Source organism: Balaenoptera borealis (genome assembly GCF_965194805.1).
Source record: "Balaenoptera borealis genome assembly, chromosome: 1".
In the NCBI taxonomy this organism is placed as follows: domain Eukaryota; kingdom Metazoa; phylum Chordata; class Mammalia; order Artiodactyla; family Balaenopteridae; genus Balaenoptera; species Balaenoptera borealis.
In genome coordinates this window covers 114,226,039-114,244,876 of record NC_138860.1, presented here as the reverse complement: position 1 = coordinate 114,244,876, position 18,838 = coordinate 114,226,039, and the positions used below count along the sequence as shown (strand labels likewise).

The 18,838-nt window shown below is 33.9% G+C and overlaps 1 protein-coding gene across 3 annotated transcripts in view; it reads right to left on the bottom strand.

The window, feature by feature from the left end:
* Positions 1-18,838, bottom strand: part of HFM1 (helicase for meiosis 1) — a 146,276-nt gene that overhangs the window by 57,481 nt on the left and 69,957 nt on the right. For all 3 annotated transcript variants that reach the window (XM_082382902.1, XM_082382904.1, XM_082382903.1), the window contains 5 exons: positions 7,783-7,880; positions 7,573-7,701; positions 1,746-1,831; positions 1,431-1,514; positions 1,151-1,308 (listed from right to left, as the gene is read on the bottom strand). In XM_082382902.1, the coding sequence (XP_082239028.1) occupies positions 1,151-1,308; positions 1,431-1,514; positions 1,746-1,831; positions 7,573-7,701; positions 7,783-7,880 (555 nt within the window). The remainder of the gene's footprint in view (positions 1-1,150; positions 1,309-1,430; positions 1,515-1,745; positions 1,832-7,572; positions 7,702-7,782; positions 7,881-18,838) is intronic.

Genomic DNA, 18,838 nt, shown 5'->3' with positions numbered 1-18,838 from the left:
GCTATACATAAGTTACATGGATCTGTGAGAACTTCAACAGTATTTTTTTAAATGATATGAAATAGTTTGTATCTAATAACAACGCATCACCAGCAACCAATTTTGTGATTGAACTTATTTTAGCCTCCTATAGTCAAGGCTGTCATTAGATTTAGTTGTCACAGAGAATAAAGATTTGTATAATTATATATTCTCTGTAAGTGTATCATGGCTAGTTGCAGGAGAGTAATATCAGTGAAAAGGATATCCTTATCAGTCACTGCAGTCCCATTAGGAACCTTGCACGGGATGTTTTAGGAAGCCATATTCCAGTACACTGGCAAAAATTAGGAGATTCCCATTTCAGAATCACTGCCATCCTGAACTTACAGGTACAGTTATATGCTAGGAGCATAGGCTCTGGAGTAAGAATGCTTGGCTTCAAAACTAGTTTTTGCTGTAAACTACCTATATAACCTTGGTCTCAAATTTCTCCTCTACAAAGTATATATAATGATAGCACCTATCTCATACAAAGATTAAACAATTCAATACCTGGAACCTACTAAGTGCTCAAAAAATATTAGCTGTAGCTACAACTATTATCTTTAGAGTTTGCTTATGACATCCTGGGAGAAAATATCAATATGTAATAGTATTAGAAAAAAGGCTGAAGTAAAAATTATAGAATGACATGCTAGAGAACTAGATATAAGGCAAGGTACCTCCTTTATCTATTGGATCTGGTTGCCTGGATCCTACAAATGGCGGTAGTAGTTTGTTAGATTTTAATTTGGAAATAGAAGATATATTTTGAAGTAAGTAGGAGGAAGATTGCACTCAAAGAGTAGTAAGGTCATGAATGATAGGAGAAAAGCAACAAAATAAGAAAGTTCAGCAACAGTGAATTAGAGCTACTCCTAAAGGTCATCTATTACTTGTTTCAAACCATGGTGATAGACTTTACACTTTGTTCATTTGAGTACTAAATATAATCTAAAACAACAGACCCAATATTAGTATCTTCTTTAATAGACAAACTATCCCATTATAGAATCAGGAAAATGTAATTTAATTGATCCCACCATGATTTTATTACTCTTTTCCTCAGCAGAATTTTTCTTTTATAGTATATGCTTAGAAATAAAACAAATAGAAATTTCACACTTACATAATTTTGTGCTTAGAAACCAGTTGATTATCTGCATCACCTATGATTAAGGTAACGTAGTGAGAATCTGGTGCTGTTCTTTTAGTTTGTAGCTGTTCAAAGTTTCTTAATATAACAGTCACTAATATTTCTGCCATGGTATCACTATATCTTGCAATCTTTAAAAAAGGATAGGCATAAAAAGTGTTAAAAATAACCTTACTACTCATACTCACCTCCAAGTCAGCTATGGGTAGCTTTATTCCTGAAAATCAAAATATATGAAAAACAAAATATTTACCTGTTCCACTTCAAGTTCATATTTTGGTAGATACATCACCGTTTCTTTTATCTGAGTTCCAAAAGGGGGATGTCTATTTAAAATCTAAAAACATTTTTATGTCATTATGTTCTTATTACAACACTAAAAACTCTTTTAGTAAAATATTTTTTAGAGTCAATAGTTTTAACATGCTTATTACCTAAAATCTTAAGTTAAAAATATATATGACTATGAGAGGGAAATCATTTTTTAGTAGAAATAAAGATACAAAAGTCAGGCTTTAGAATTTATACAGAATTCAGGTAACATTAGGAATAAGTAAATATTAAATACCAGTTCAAGTTTCCTTGCATCTGTTTCTTCTATCTTTTTAAAGGTAGTCAAACCTGCATTTACCATAGTATTTGATAATGTTACACCTGTGGAAAATTAATCAAATAGTTTTTAAACAATCCATTTAAAACTAAATCTACACTTAAATATTTAACAACTACATTAGTAAAAAAGAAAAATTTAAAGAGCCAGACTAATGACTTATTTTTAAAGTTGTTAAAAAATGTTCTCAATTGGATTAATTGGGCTGAGACGTTATTTGATTGTTCATATTTATTTTTTCAAACTCAAATAAAACACTCATGTGCTTTATAAAAGAAAGAGGAATTCTTTGGTCCACATGATGTCTCAGCCCTTAGTTTTACCTTATGTCATAGAGCAAGTACCAAGAAACATCTATGGTTATACTCGTGTTTTTAAAAAAGGCAACTTTATTCAGGGATGGGAATATTGTTTCATGAAGCTATGGCTCTCTGAGCATTTCTGTCTTGAAATGAGTTCATGGTAGGTTTATGTTGAACTTTTAAAGAAACAGGAGCTCAAGAAATTGAGTTCTCTCTCTGTTTCTGTACTAATTCAGATAATTTTACTCTTCTGCCTAAAATTTCCAATGCCTTTCCATTGCATTTAGAATTAAGTGGCAATTTCCTTACTATGGCCAAACTCCCTTACCTATATGACTTGAGCACAGCCTACCTCTCCCATTTAATTTCCTACCATTCCCCTCTTGCTGACTACTCTCCAGCCACACCGGCTTTAATTTTGCTCCTTAAATACATCAAGTGCTCTTCCATCTTTGGACCTTTTCTGTTTCTTCATGCTTTGAGAAACTGTAATTTTTAATTCTTACACTCATATGAATGAATTTAACCAAATCCCAAAATAGAAGATATTGTCAGAAGCATAAAATTCTAAAGTAGTACCACCTTGTTTAAGGCACACATATTACTGATGAGAGTATGATACTCCTTTCCTTACTCATATCTTTAACTATTCTTGGGAATTTCTCTTAATCAACCTTTAGACACAACTCCTAGTATTCTTAATTCCTTAATGTTCATTTCCATTTTCCCTTATAACCTTTCCCGATTTTTAATTTTTAGTTTATAAACATTGTTGAAAATCAATTTGCATTCATTATTTTTTCCTGGTGCTCAATAAGAACTTAGATTTGCTTTTTTGTTTGGATTCTCTCACTTTTCTATTACATGAATTTTGCTGGTCAATGTTTGTTTCTTTTTGTTCAGCTGTACTAAGTGTGAAAAACATGTTCATGTTCAACAATTTGGAAGGGATAGAATGCAACTGATGCCCAGACTGACAATATTCTAGAAAGTCAGAAAGACTGGCTTCTTCCAGTATAGTGAAATTTTATTAATCATTTTTTATGGATAATTCATACTTTATTTAATCATTCTGCTATTGATGGACATTTAAGATTATGCGATTATAAACAATGTTTATATTTGTATCCATGTGGAAATATTTCTATAAATTTAATTGCTAAAGTGAAATTGCTGTTTTAAAGAGATTGTGCATTTTAATTGGTAGATATCATGAGACTTAGGCTCCAACCAACACTGCATGAGAATGTTCATAACCTTATACTATCTCCAGTACAGGACTTTTAGTTTTTGCTCATTTGGTGAGTGAATATAGTTTCCTTTGGATTTATTTATTTATTTATTTTTACAATTTTATTGACTGAAGTATAATTCACATACAATATACTTGACATGTGATTTTGTGTGTTTATGTATGTGTGTGTATGAGAAACTATCACCACAACCAAGCTAATAAACATTACTATTGCCTCTAAAAGTTTCTTCGTGCCCCTTTGTAATTCTTCACTACCTCTTCTGTCCCCTCCCCACACGGTCCCTGAGCAACCACTGATCTGCTTTCTATCACTATTCTATTTTCTAGGCTTTTATTTAAATGGAATTAAATAGTTTTCTTTTTAGTCTGGCTTCTTCTACTCTGTATAATTATTGTAAGATTCATCCATGTTGTTGTTTGTATCAACACTTCATGCCTTTCTATTGCTGAGTATATATATCCATACTATGGGATATACCACAATTTATTTTCCATTTGCCTGTTCATGGATATTTAGGCTGTTTTCAAATGTCTTGGTTATTAGAATTGTGTGTCTACATGCTTTTATTTTTTTTGGGTACTTAAACATGAAAGGGCCGGTTGCATGGTAGGTTTATGTTGAACTTTTAAAGAAACAATCAAATGGTTTTCCAAACTGGTTGTAACATTTTACATTCCCACAGTGAGAGTTCCAGTTGAACCACATCCTCTCCAGCACTCTGTCAAGTTTTCATTATTTTAGTGGTGACTTCCCTGGTGGCACACTGGTTAAGAATCCGCCTGCCAATGCTAGGGGACACGGGTTCGATCCCTGGTCTGGGAAGATCCCACATGCCAGAGCAACTAAGCCCATGTGCCACAACTACTGAGCCTGCTCTCTAGAGTCCATGAGCCACAACTACTGAAGCCTGCGCGCCACAACTAGAGGCCTGCGTGCCCTAGAGCCCATGTGCCACAACTACTGAGCCCATGCGCCACAACTACTGAAGCCCAAGCACAGCAACTACTGAAGCCCATGTGATGCAAATACTGAAGCCCACGTGCCTAGAGCCTGTGCTCCGTAACAAGAGAAGCCACCACAATGAGAACCCCACACACCACAGCAAAGAGTAGCCCCTGCTCGCCATGACTAGAGAAAGCCTGCACACAGCCAAAAATAAATTAAAAAAAAAAAAGAAAAATTATTTTAGTGGATGTGTACTGGTATTGCATTGTCATTTTAATTTGCATTTCTCTAATGACTAATGATGTTGAACATCTTCTCAGGTGCTTATATGCCATACACATATCTTCTTTGGTGATGTGTCTGTTTGAATCTTTTGCTCATTGTTTTATTCAGTGGTTTGTCTTATTATTGAGTTATAAGAATTTTTTATATATTCTAGGTACAAGTCCTCCATCAGTTATATGTTTTGCAAATATTTTCTTCCAGTCTGGTGGCTTGTTTTCTCCTCCTCCTCCTTCTTTAATAGTATTTTATGAAAAGCACAAGTTTTAAGTTTTGATTAAATCCACTTTATTGATTTTTTTTCTTTTATAGTTCGTGCTTTTGTGTTGTATCTAAGAAATTCTTTGCCAAATCCAAGATCACCTGCTGACTTTGAAGGTAGAGGAAGAGGGCTATGATCAAGGAATCAAGTATTCTCTAGAAGTTGAAGGCAGGAAAATGGATTCATCCCTAGTGTTTCTAGAAAGGAAAACAGCCTTGCCGAACCTTGATTTTATCCCAGTGAGACCCACATCAGATTTCTAATCTACAGAACTTTAAGATAATAAATTTGTGTTGTTTTAAGCCACAAAGTTTGTGGTAATTTGTTACAATGGCAATAGAAAACTAATATAGCATAGTTTTTCTAATTTGTTTCTGATTTTCCTTACTAGTATGTAGAAATAAAATTAATTTTTATATATTGACCTTACATCCTTCAACCATGCTAAACCTTTCCTACCCTCCATGGAATTTTCTACACAGATGATCATGTGATCGTGTATGAATAAAAACATTTCTACTTCTTTCCTTTCCAATCTGTATGCTTTTAGTTTCATTTTCTTGCTTTACTGTACTGGTTAGAACCCCTAGTACAATGTTTACTGGAAGTAGTTACAGTGAGCAGCCTTTTTGTTTCTGATCTTAGAAGGAAAACATTCAGTCTCTCACTATTAAATATGATGTTAGCTGTAGGTTTTTCATAGATGTCCTTTATCAATTTGAGAAATTTCCTTCTATTTTAAATTTGTTGAGAGTTTTTATTAGAAATGGATTTTGGATCTTGTCAACTTTTTTTGGCATTATTGAGATGATCATATGGTCTATTTTAGTTTGTTAATATGATGAATTACATTGATTGACATCAAGTGATAAACTAATCTTGTATTGCTAGAATAAACCACATTTGGCCATGATATGTTAGCCCTTTTATCTATCATTGCGTTCAATTTGTTAAAGGTTTATAAAGAATTACTGAATTTATATTACTGAGGGATATTGGTCTGTCTTTTTCTTGAATGTCTTTGTCAAGTTGTGATAACAAGGCAATGTTGGCCTCATAGAATGAGTTGGGAAGTATTACCCCCCCTTTTAAATTTTCTGAAAAAGTTTGTGTAGAACTGATATTGCTTCTTATTTAAACGTTCAGTAGAATTCACCAGTGTAACCTTCTGTGCCTGGGATTTTCTTTGTAAGGTTTTAAACTACAAATTTAATTTCTTTAATAAATATAAGCCTACTCATGTTGTCTATTTCTTCTTGAGTGGACTCTTGACAGTTTGTATTTTTTAAGGAATTTTCCCATTTCATCAAAGTTGCGGCATTTATTGACATAAGATGTTTATAACATTCCCTATCATTTTGCCATCTATAAGATCTATAGTTATATCTCACATTTTTGTTTTTGGAAATTTGTGTCTTTTCTCTTTATTGCTTGATCAGTCTGACTAGAGTGTTATCAATTTCACTGATATTTCAAAATAATCACCTTTTTGTTTTGTTGATTTTTTTTTCTGTTTTCAATTTATTTATGCTCTTTTAAAATTATTTCTTTTCTTCTGCCCACTTTGGGTTTAATTTGTTCTTTTTCTCATCTTATCACATGGAAACTGAAATAACTCTTGAGAACTTTCTACTTTTCTAATATAACTGTTTTAGTGCTATACTATTAATAATCATTCTATATAATTTCAAATTTTTCTGTAAGTTGAAATCTCCTAAATATTGTATGTAACCTTCTTCCCAATTCAGAACTCTTATCTCTGTGGGATGGGCGTGGCATTTGGTTTGCCAGGACTTATGTACTGATAGGAAGGTGAGCCTTTAATCAGGAATCTTTCTTCTACTTTGACCTTGCTTTCACCAGTCAATCTCCACCTTCACCCCAGTTCCCAGGACTGGTCAGCTCTCTGCCTGATTTCCCCCACTGATTTCAAACTTCAAGGAAATACAAAGTAGTACTTCCTCACAAAATAGCTGGAGATCTTTGTTCTAAGGAATAATTAGACAATCCCCAGTGACCCGTTACCTAATTTTTTAATGTCCCCAAGATGCATATAAAATTATAAAGCTAATAAGACTGTCAGCCATGAAATAACTCTCTTTTTGGAGTTCTAGCTATCTAAGAAGGAGCAGGGACACAAAGCCAAAGACACCAAAGTGAAAAATTCCAAAGTGCTTTAGGCATATCCCAGTCTTTGTAAATGGCACCGTGTAGAGTTTTTCAGTTCACATCCTGAGCTAGATCCCAACAGACAGGAAAGAAACTTGTCTACAGAATCTCTATGAAAATCATTACTAATATTGAAATGTTATTGAAAAAAGAGAAAAAGTTTAGATATAAATAAGTGACAATTTTCTGTAATGAATTAGGAATGACCAGGACTGCTAGCTCTGTACCTTGCCATTGAGATCAAAACAAAACAGTCATAAAAGTAGAAGAGAGAACAACACATAGTTACCTAATTACTAAAACAAAATTTCACTCTTGGTTTGAGAACAAATTTTAAAATAAGAACATTAATTTTTATTAGGTTTCCAAATTGATTTCAAATAGAATCCTTTAAGCATAAGCAAATGAAAATCAGATTTTCAAGAGAAGGAAAGTATAATAACTTATTTAGGCCCATAAACACATTTTTCCTTAAAGGTCTATAACCATCTTAGAACAATTTTTCTAACAGTGAAATACAAAATAAATTGCAGACATTGACACATTGCCTACCTGTATTCAGTACCTACCGATTTTTTCCAGCTGTTTGGATACATGCAGAGAGTTTTCCCAAAGTTTACATCTAAAACACTTAGCTAAAATCAAACTGTTCAACAGTACAGCAAACTTCTCTTGAATAGCCACAAAATCTGACAACCCTGAAAAAAAGTTTCCAATATTAAATCTAGTATACTATTTTACTGGAAAAATATTGAAAATCCATTAATCCTGTAACATACATCTTGTAATTCGTGAGCCATTTCTGAAAATCTTCGAGGTATCTTGTGTCAAAGCAAAGTCTTGTATGGGAATGCATCCTAGCTGAGCCTGAATAAGACTGGGGAAAGAAGAAATTTTATTATTTCTTTTTAAAAATTACTATCTCACAGTGTTTGATATCAGTGACTGAAGTATCTCTTCTTAAAATTCCTCTCTGCCTTGATTTCTGTGACACTACATGACTCTGTATCTTGTATCACCGTTATTGCAAGTCATTGTTGACTTCCCTCTTCCCAGCCTCTAAAAGGTCAGTTCTCATTTTTCTACTCTTCTTTATTCACTCAACCTCTCTTTCTCTCAAAAATTTCATTTCTTCTCAAGATTTTTGTTATAATCTCTAGATTGATAAATTTCAAATGATCACAGGGCACTTGCGCTTAGACTGTTTTTTTCATCTCAACACATCTAAAATTTCTTATCATATTCTTCTCCAATGCAGCTCTGACTTTGGGCTTTACTATATATAGGTATTATAGAAAACAACACAATTTATATAATCAACATATATTTATTAAGTACCTACTGAGTAAAAAGCATACTGTTAAGTGATGAAAATTCTGTTCAACATTTGAAAGTTGGTAGCTTATTAGTTGATTATTAGCAACACACAGTTGCTTGGCTACAAAATGTGAGGGGTGGAAAGAGGGGAGAAAAGAAGTTACCGTCTATTGTGCCTACTATCTCCCAGGTCTTTGCTACCTCTTTCGTCTGTTTACTTATCTAACCAGACCTTGATATGCAAGTCCCCCTATGATTCTAACTAAAATTATTAGACTTGTATTACTCTCTGGGGGGATCTCTTGTAAGACCAAAAACAGGTACACAAAGAGAAAGGGTAAAATAGTTATATTTTATGGTTTAGTTTTAGCAAACAATATATGAAAATAGAAAGAAGCAACTAACTTCACAGAATGGGTGCATAGAGCTGAAACTACAGAATGATTACTTTTTTGGCTATAATATATGCTTCTGAAAATTATTTTATATCATCTATTTAGAAATGATTGTACACCCCATGTTCATAGCAACATTATTTACAATCGCCAAAGTATGGAAGCAACCTAAGTGTCCATCAACAGATGAATGGATAAAGAAGATGTGGTGTATATATATATATATATATATATATATATATATATATATATACACAGTGGAATACTACCCAGCCATAAAGAAGAATGAAATTTTGCCATTTGCAGCAACATGGATGGACTTGGAGGGCATTATGCTAAGTGAAATAAGTCAGAGAAAGACAAGTACTATATGATATCACTTATACATGTAATCTAAAAAATACAACAAACTAATGAATAAAGCAAAAAAAGAAGCAGACTCACAGATATAGAGAACAAACTAGTGGTTACCCGTGGGAAGAGGGAAGGGGGAGGGGCAATACAAGGGTGGGGAAATACAGGATTATTATGGGATTATATGAAATCATGTGTGTGAAACTTCTGAAAATTGTAAAGCACTATAGAATTTAAAGAATATTTCATTCAATTAAAAAAACATGTCTCACAACCTATTAGCATTAAGATTAGCATTAAAGAAAGTTGGAAACTAAAAAAAGAAGAAAGAAAGAAATGGTTATAAAGTTACATGGTTTATTAACAAAGAAGGAAATGATGGGAAAATGTGTATGGGGTGCTTTCAAGTGCTGGATAAATAAAACTTCTTGTGAAACTATCCTGGAATGCACAAATGCAGAATATATACAAAATTATAGAGTAAAAATAAGACTTTTGAGGTAATATTTATTTATGTTTAACATCAATATACCTTAATAAATAGGACACTTTTCAACATCATACTTCCCTGTCAGAAACTTTACCACAAAAAGCAGTATGTAACAGAGAAGAACAAACCTGACTCCATATTGGATCTATTCCTTTAGCTCTAACCTTTGTGCTCTGTTGCCTATACTTAGTCATGTAGGCTCTGCACCTTTGTAAAAATGTTGCCTATGGCTTCAAATATACATAATAGCCCTTTCTCAATGCTCTGCCTCCTAGGCTTGACCTTTAAAGGTATAACATGTTTACATTCATGTAGAGATAAAAAGTTGCAGAACAGAAAATAATGATTGTTGATTGTCATGTTGGAGGTTTACAGGAACATTGGGACCAAACCTACATGGACAGCTGCAAGAACAAAGGATTCTGGCACCAACAAGTCTGCAACAACAACCAGCTACACCTTCTCCCCTTTTAGTATAAAAGACGCCTGAATTCTAACTCGGGTAAGATGGTTCTTTGGGACATGAGTCCACCATCTTCTTGGTCTGCTGGCTTTCCAAATAAGCAGCTTTCCTTGCCCCAACACTTGTTTCTCGTTTTACTGGCCTGTCATGCGGCGAGCAGTACAAGCTTGAACTCGGTAACAATAAGCAGGAACGGAAGGGAAAAGAGGGATTTATTCTAGTAGGTACAGAACCTTGGCAGGGCTGTCTGTCTCTCTCCACCAGATAAGGCCAACCTGAGCTTATCCTCAGTAGAAATAGAAGTCTCACAGCCTCAGGTAAGATGGCACCTCTGCCATCTCAACTAATGGGGTCAGACTTGCATGATAGTTAAGCAATGACTAAATCAGGGTTATTGTAAGGATTAAATGAAATAAAGTAATGATGCAGTTTGAATTAGGTTCAACCATGACCAGACTATAGAGGCTTAAATATAAATGGTTTATTCTCTTATGTAAAAGAACTCCAGAGTTAGGCAGCCTAGGGCTTGGTATGGTGGTCCAACAAGTCACCAGAGACCTAGGATCCTACTATATTTCTATTCTGCCACGTATGGCTTCCATTCTCAGGCCATCTCATGGTCTAAGATGACTGTTGGATTTCCAGCCATTACACATTCACTCTGTACAACATGTTGGAGGAAGTGGTGGGAGACAACAATTGATGCCCTGTTTACCACCTGACTCCATTTCCTTTGAGCAGCCTTCTAGGAAGACTTATATCTTCTGCCTACATCTCGTTAATTGGACAAACTTAGTCACAGGGCCCTATTTAGCTACAAAGTTGACTGGGAAATGTAATCTTTTCCCTGTGAAGGTAAGAATAAATACTGGGACAGTCAGCTAGCAGTTTCTGCTATAGGTATGTACAAGTATACCACATTTTATTGCACTTCACTTCATTGCACTTTGCAGATATTGTGGGGTTTTTGCAAATTGAAGGTTTATGGCAACCCTGCATCAAGCAAGTCTATCAGCACCATTTTTCCAACAGCATTTGCTCATTTCATGTCTCTGGGTCATGTTTTGTTAAGTGCTGCAATATTTCAAGCCTTTTCATTATTATTATATTTGTCACAGTGATCTGTGATCAGTGATCTTTGATGTTACTATTGTAATTGTTTTGAATTTTTAAATTAAGGTATGTACACTGTGTTTCTGACAGTGCTACTACACACTTAACAGACTACAGTCTAGTGTAAAGATAACTTTTATATGCACTGGACTGGGAAACCAAAAAAATTGTGTGACTTGCTTTATTGAGATAGTCATGTTATTGTGGTGGTCTGGAACTGAACCCACAATATTTCCAAGGTATGCCTGTAAAGCATCTAATGCAGTGCCTGGAACACAGCAAATATTCAAGAAATGGTTATTACTATTATTATTATCAATGGTTGAGCCATTTATGACCTGCTCTCAGCTTCCACAGTTAGCCAGCTAATAAAAATGATACCAGAACTTCCCAAAAGACTTCTGTATACTGGCCAACTTAGTAAAGGAAGGTATAAAAAGAGTAGAAATCCTTCATATGAAGACAAGTTAAAGGTGTACTATAAAGCTGTACAACTCTCTTGAGAGGAGAAAAAGTTATTCTGAAGTCATCTTTTTCTGCCTAAACATAGAATAAGAATGCCCAAAGAATCAAATGAGAGAAAAAAATCAAGGTGGCACATGGAGCCTTCTATACATGTAACTCCTCTTCAAATTCCATACAATGATGGACAACTATATAGGTGTGTTTTTGTGTGTTAGTCTCCATCCACAAAACTACAGGAAAGCAAGAAAGCATGCCATTGGTCGGCCAGAAAGTTGAATGTTAGAAATCATATCTATGAAAAAGATCAAATCTATGAGAAAAACAAAACCGGAGATTATCCATAGTACATGCAGAAGAATTAATAGATCAAGAAGGAGAGAGGGTCCTGGGGTATTTGTTGGAGCAATTCACTGGAATGCTGTATTCTGAGCAGGTAGTTTAGTCTACCCCTGTCACTCTCTCTCATTTGTGGAAAACATTAAGCAGTTGTGGTATGTATTGAGAGGCTAAAGCAGGGAGTGTAGACACTGAGGCCAGAGAGGCAGGGCAGTTCTCCAGGTAGGAATGAAAACCCCAGGAGAGGTAGAAAGACTTTACTCTTAAATTGCAAGGTATTTCCACACTTTTATTGCAGTCACTCTAATTACTTCTCCACAATCATTAGAGATAGTAACAGAATAGGTAGGCAAAAATATATTTACAAATGCAAAAGCAAACAATGAAGAACTACCTAACATTTGAGAAAAAAATTTTAAAAGACACACAATATTAATAAATGAAATAACAATTGAGGAAACAGAGTTAAGTGCACAGAAAAAGAGTTTCAAAATTAAGTATAATTGATTTATATAATTAAAATTTTTTCAGAGAGATTAGAAATACCATGTATAACATTTCTCCAAAGAAGACATACAGATGGCCAAGAAGCACATGAAAAGCTGCTCAACATCACTAATTATTAGAGAAATGCAAATCAAAACTACAATGAGGTATCACCTCACACCAGTTAGAATGGGCATCATCAGAAAATCTACAAACAATAAATGCTGGACAGGGTGTGGAGAAAAGGGAAACCTCTAGCACTGTTGGTGGGAATGTAAATTGATACAGTCACTATGGAGAACAGTATGGAGGTTCCTTAAAAAAATAAAAATAGAATTACCATATGACCCAGCAATCCCATTACTGGGCATATACGCAGAGAAAACCATAATTCAAAAAGAGACATGCACCTCAATGTTCATTGCAGGACTATTTACAATAGCCAGGTCAGGGAAGCAACCTAAATGCCCATCAACAGATGAATGGATAAAGAAGATGTGGTACATATATACAATGAACTATTACTCAGCCATAAAAAGGAATGAAATTGGGTCATTTGTAGAGACGTGGATGGATCTAGAGACTGTCATACAGAGTGAAGTAAGTCAGAAAGAGAAAAACAAATATCGTATATTAACGCATATATGTGAAACCTAGAAAAATGGTACAGATGAACTGGTTTGCAGGGCAGAAATTGAGACACAGATGTAGAGAACAAACGTATGGACACCAAGGGGGGAAAGCGGCGGGGGGTGGTGGTGTGATGAATTGGGAGATTGGGATTGACACGTATACACTGATGTGTATAAAATTGATGACTAATACGAACCTGCTGTATAAAAAAATAAATTAATTAAATTTAAAAATTTTAAAAAATTAAAAAAAAAAATTTTTTTAAAAAGAAAGAAACTTATTTCTTAAACCTGTCCTTACCTTTAATCTTATTCATGAAATTTGTTTTGTATTGCTATCAGAATAAACTTTTAAAATCACACACACACAAAAAAAGAAATATCATGTATATTTTAGAAAGCCAAGCAGAGATACAGTAAAACACAAATTTTATCAGTTATTTTCTTTGCAATGTTGTAGGAGCTTTCAAAATATCAATGCTTTAAAATTTCACCTAGAATTCTTTGAAGAATTCTAATAAATCCTTGATATGCTTTATTGCAAAAAAAGAAAAAAAAATTATCACTGAAAAAATTCAATAGATAAAGCTGAAGAGCAAATTAGTGAGATGGCTAACTGAGCTAAGGCATTCTCCTAAAAGCCAAGCACAAACAGATAAAAAATATGAAAGAATAAGTATAATATGTGGAGGAGATGGTCAGAAGTTCCAACATTCATCCAGGAGTTCCAGAAGGAGTGAACAGAGAGAATAGAGAATAATTAAATTATAGAAGAAAATTTCCCAGAGCTGAAGAAAGATACAAGTCTACATATTAAGAGGGTCCATAGAATGCTGTGCAAAATAAAGAATAAAGACACACCCAGACGTTCTGGTGACTTTCCTAAATCAGATAAAGAAAAAAGTTATTAATAAAGAACTGAAAACATGGGGACTTCCCTGGTGGTGCAGTGGTTAAGAATCCACCTGCCAATGCAGGGGACATAGGTTTGAGCCCTGGTCCGGGAAGATCCCTCATGTCACGGAGCAACTAAGCCTGTGCGCCACAACTACTGGGCCTGCGCTCTAGAGCCCACGAGCCACAACTACTGAGCCCGCGTGCTGCAACTACTGAAGCCCGCATGCCTAGAGACTGTGCTCTGCAACAAGAGAAGCCACTGCAATGAGAAGTCTGTGCACCGCAAGGAAGAGTAGCCCCAGTCGCCGGAACTTGAGAAAGCCTGCATGCAGCAAAGAAGACCCAATGCAGCCATAAATTAATTAATTAATTAATTTTTTTAAAAAAAGTACTGAAAACAGATTAGATCACCAACAATGGATGCAAGAAGAGCAGTATAAACATCTGAAGAATGATTTAGCCAAACTTATTCAAATGATAGGGCAAAATACACTTCAGGCTTACAAAGACTCAGAAGGACTCAGAAAATTATTTGAGAATGTATCCAAAAAAAATAAATTATATATCTAAGGAAAAGGAAGATAGAGATTTTAAAAAGCAGAAAGTAAGCAAAGCAATCAGTAAAAAAGAAATTAGGTTAAGTCTACAATTTTTAATGCACAGTAAAATATTTTAAATTTAACAATCTGGAACTAAAATCCCAGATGATCTGAACATGGGAGAGAGCAAGAGGCAAGAGGAAATTGAAAATATGATCAAAGTTTTATCTCATATGGGAAGTTTTTAAATGTTCATTTTCTATAGACATTGGTTTAAAAAATATAAAATTTTAAAAGAAGAGTTATTTAGAAGAACAAAAACAAACGAAACTTGACACATCCAAAAAGAGGCAGAAAAGGCAAAAGAAATAAGTGAGGAAAAAAGAAACAAGCAATAATCGTGCAAATTAGAAAACATACAATAAGATTAAGTCCAAACACAGTATCCTCAGGGGATACATTTCAAGACTCCCCAGTGGATGTCTGAAACCAAAGATAGTATGAAACCCTATATATACTATTTTTTCCTATACATACCCAGGATAAAGTTGAACTTATAAATTAGGCACACTAAAAGTTAACAACTAATAATATAATAGAACAATTATATAGTGTTAATAAATGTCATGTGAGTGTGGTCTCTATCTCTCTCAGAATATGTTATTGTACAAATATAATGCCTTTTCCATCTTAACTAAACACTTGACATGCACTGTGGCTGTAACTTTTGCAGCTTGAGGTGTGACAGCAAAACCAGCAGGAAATTTCTTTTCCCTTCTTTACAGTTTCCTTTCTTTTTCCTTCTTCACAATTTCACAGGTAGAAGACTCATTCGTACTGTAGATCTTAGCAACCTCAGCATATTAACCTCTTATTAACCAGCATAGCAACCTCTAAATTATTAAATCTAGAACTTATTAAACCTAGAACTTTCACCTTTTCACTTATAGGAAGGACTTGACAGCTTCTCTTTGGCATATCTGAATTGTCAGCATCACTACTCTTGCGCTTTGGAGCTGTCAACTTTAATAATACAGTAGCCAGTTATTTTATAACTGGCTACTGTATTATTTATAAACTTGCTTTATAGCAAAAGCAAGTTTATTCAGGAAGAGCCAAAAGAACTGCAATTCAGGATATGCAAACTATGGCAAAGCATAGGCAAATCAAGAGAACAAGGAATTTGCTTTACAAGGAAAAGGGGGGAGATAGGAGGGGCTGTGAAAACCAGAGTCCATTGGAGGAAGCTGGTAGTACAAAGTATGGAGGCTTCTCATTAGTTGGGTTGGTACAGTCTCTGACTGACTGGGCTGTCAGGGCAGAGAGAAGTTTTCTTTTTCCTGCTGGATAGTAAAGTAGAGGGATTTTCCTATCAGAGAGGTAGGTGTACACTTCTTTCTGCTTGGAGCAATTGATGACGCATGGCAGAGTGTGAGAGTTTCCCCTACAGGTCTGTCCTGATTCCAATTTTAGCTGAGGTTTCTTTAATTCCACAGGGCCATTGTTAATAAAATAAGGGTTAGTTGAACACAAGCACTGCAATATGGCAACTGTTATCTGATAACTGAGATGGCTACTAAGTGAAGAACAGGCAGGATACACTGGACAAAGGGATGATTCATGTCCCAGGTGGGACAGAGCAGGATGACGTGAGATTTTAAACTTATGAATTGCTACTCAGAACAGCGCACAATTTTACACTTATGAATTGTTTATTTCTGGAATTTTCCATTTAATATTTTTGGACCACAGTTGACCACTGGTAACTGAAACCGTGGAAAGCGAAACCGTGGATAAGGGGGGGGGGACTACTGTAATTATAATAAATGTGAATGAACTTATTCTCAATTAAAAGAATTCTGAGATGAGGTAAAAAGAAGAGTGATAAAATCTAACTATATTCAATCTATACAAATTATAAAATAAAACAATATGAAAACGTTAAGAAGAAAAAGATTAAATGATATACTAAATAAAACAAGTATGGCAATATTATTAATAGTAGACAAAACGGAATTAAAAGCAAAAAGTATTCAATAGGACAGTTAGTTGACTCATCTAACCTGCCTCTTTCCATCAGCAGAAACGACAAGACAGGACAAGAAAGGCAACATGGACAAACGGGCCAATAGGCCTGCAGTACCTAACAAATGTCTAAATACACAGGTTACGTACAACTCCTTTTATGTACAATCCTAAGAAGACAATTTCGTTATGATTTGTTCCTTTATTGCATAATCCATTCTATACTTTTATAGTCATTTCCACAAGCCACAGCTGATTAGACAATATGTCACTCTTCTGTTTACTGTGTACTTGTTCCTTTTCTGTTTGCTTTTCCAAATATATTGGTGGTATGTATATATTCCCTTGAACTATCTGACATTACATCTTTAGAGCCATTATATAATCTTGCTATATTTTCAATATATTTTCCTCTTCCAATATAATAAATTACTCTTTTGATTAATAAAACTTTACATGAAAAATGAGTGATATTTCACTTTGAGTAACACAATTAGCAAACTCTTCCTAATGGCAAAATATGCAATTTAGTGCCTAAGGAACACATCATTCATTTATTTATTTACCATCCACATGGAACAATGATAAAAATTAACCATGTATTAAGCCACAAGTAAAACCACAATATCTATCATAAAGCAGAACTCTGACAGGCCACATTCTCTAATTACAATCCAATAAAATTAGAAATTAACAATAAAAGAATGACAATTTTTAAAAAGTATTACTTTAAAAATTTTAAACATAATTTTAAATAATTCTTAAGAGGAAACTAAAACTGAAATTATAAACTATTTAGAAAGAATAGCAATAGATTTAGAAAATCTATAGAACAATGTCAAAGTGGTATTCACTGGAAAATTTGTAGTCTTAAATATAGAAAATTTAAAAAAACAAAATAAATGGAGAAAAATACAATTAAAAGGATTACAAAAGAAGAAGGAAAAAAATAAAGACAAAATGGGAAATTAATGAAATAGAAAATAATAGAAAGATTAAAAATGTAAAATTAATAGGACTATTAAACATGATCAATAAGTCAAAAATAAATGGCTTGAAAAGATCAAAATATAGAAACCTCTAGCAAATCTGATTAAGAAAAAAGGAGATGATACAAATAATATTAGATATTAGAAAAGATATTATATATTTAGAGGAAATTTTTAACTTATTAGAGAACAAAATACTTTATGCCATAAAAAGTGACAAGCTGGGTGAAATGAGTAGCTCAGGAACATATAAAGTAAGAAAAATTGATTCAAAAAAAGTTAGTAACCCTGCAAAGAACAAAAAATGAAAGAAATCGTAGAGAAACCCAACTTTTAGATCCAGAGACAATGGTGAGCTAAAATGGGTTGCTCGCTCTTCTCTCTGAATTCAAATCTGTTTTTACAAATAAGTGAGAAGGAGGTTAATGGATTCCACAATCGAATCCAAAAAGTGTGAGAAATCCCCTGGTGGTGAAACACTGGAAACTTGACAATTAAAAACAGTAACAAGACAAAGATGTTTGCTCTCTCTAAAACTAGAGAACATATACTAAAGGTTCTATCTACAAGAAGTTAAGAAAAATAGAGTTGCAACTATTAGAAATCAAGAGATAAAACTATCACTATTTACAGATAATATGATTGTCTATCTAGGTAATCCCAGCAAACCAGCTAAAGGACAACTCATACTGTTAAGAGAGTTCAGTGAGATAGCCAGATAAAACAATCAAAATTTTAAAAATTGATAGCCTTCCTATATACCGTCAATAACTGACCATAAAATGCAATGGTATGCAATGTAAAGAAGGACTCACAATATCAAACTCCATAAAATACCAAGAAATAAACCTATCAAGAAATATAAAACCTAAATGATGAGTTATAAAATATCACAGAAAGACATAAAGATCTGAATAGATGGAGAGAGATACCATATTCCTAGATAGATAGATTTCAGAACTGTAAAAGGAAGAATTCTTCCACAAACTAATCTATAAAGCCAATTTCAATAGGACTTTTTATAAATCTTGACAAACTGATTCTAAAGTTCATAGGGAGGAAAAATGCAGGAATATCCAAAAAAATTTTTTAAATAACAGTAAGAACGGACTTGCCTTACCAGATAACAAAACATGCAATAAAAGAATAGCAAGTAAAACAATGTGGTATTGTCACGGCAACAGAATAAACAGGCTAACAGTAAGTGTCCAGAATCAGATCCTTAGGAATTTAGTTTATGAGAAGGTGGCATTCCAAATCAATAGGCAAAGAGAGAAAGACAACATAGTTATCAAACACTCCTATCTTTCAGGGACAAAATATAATTAAATTCT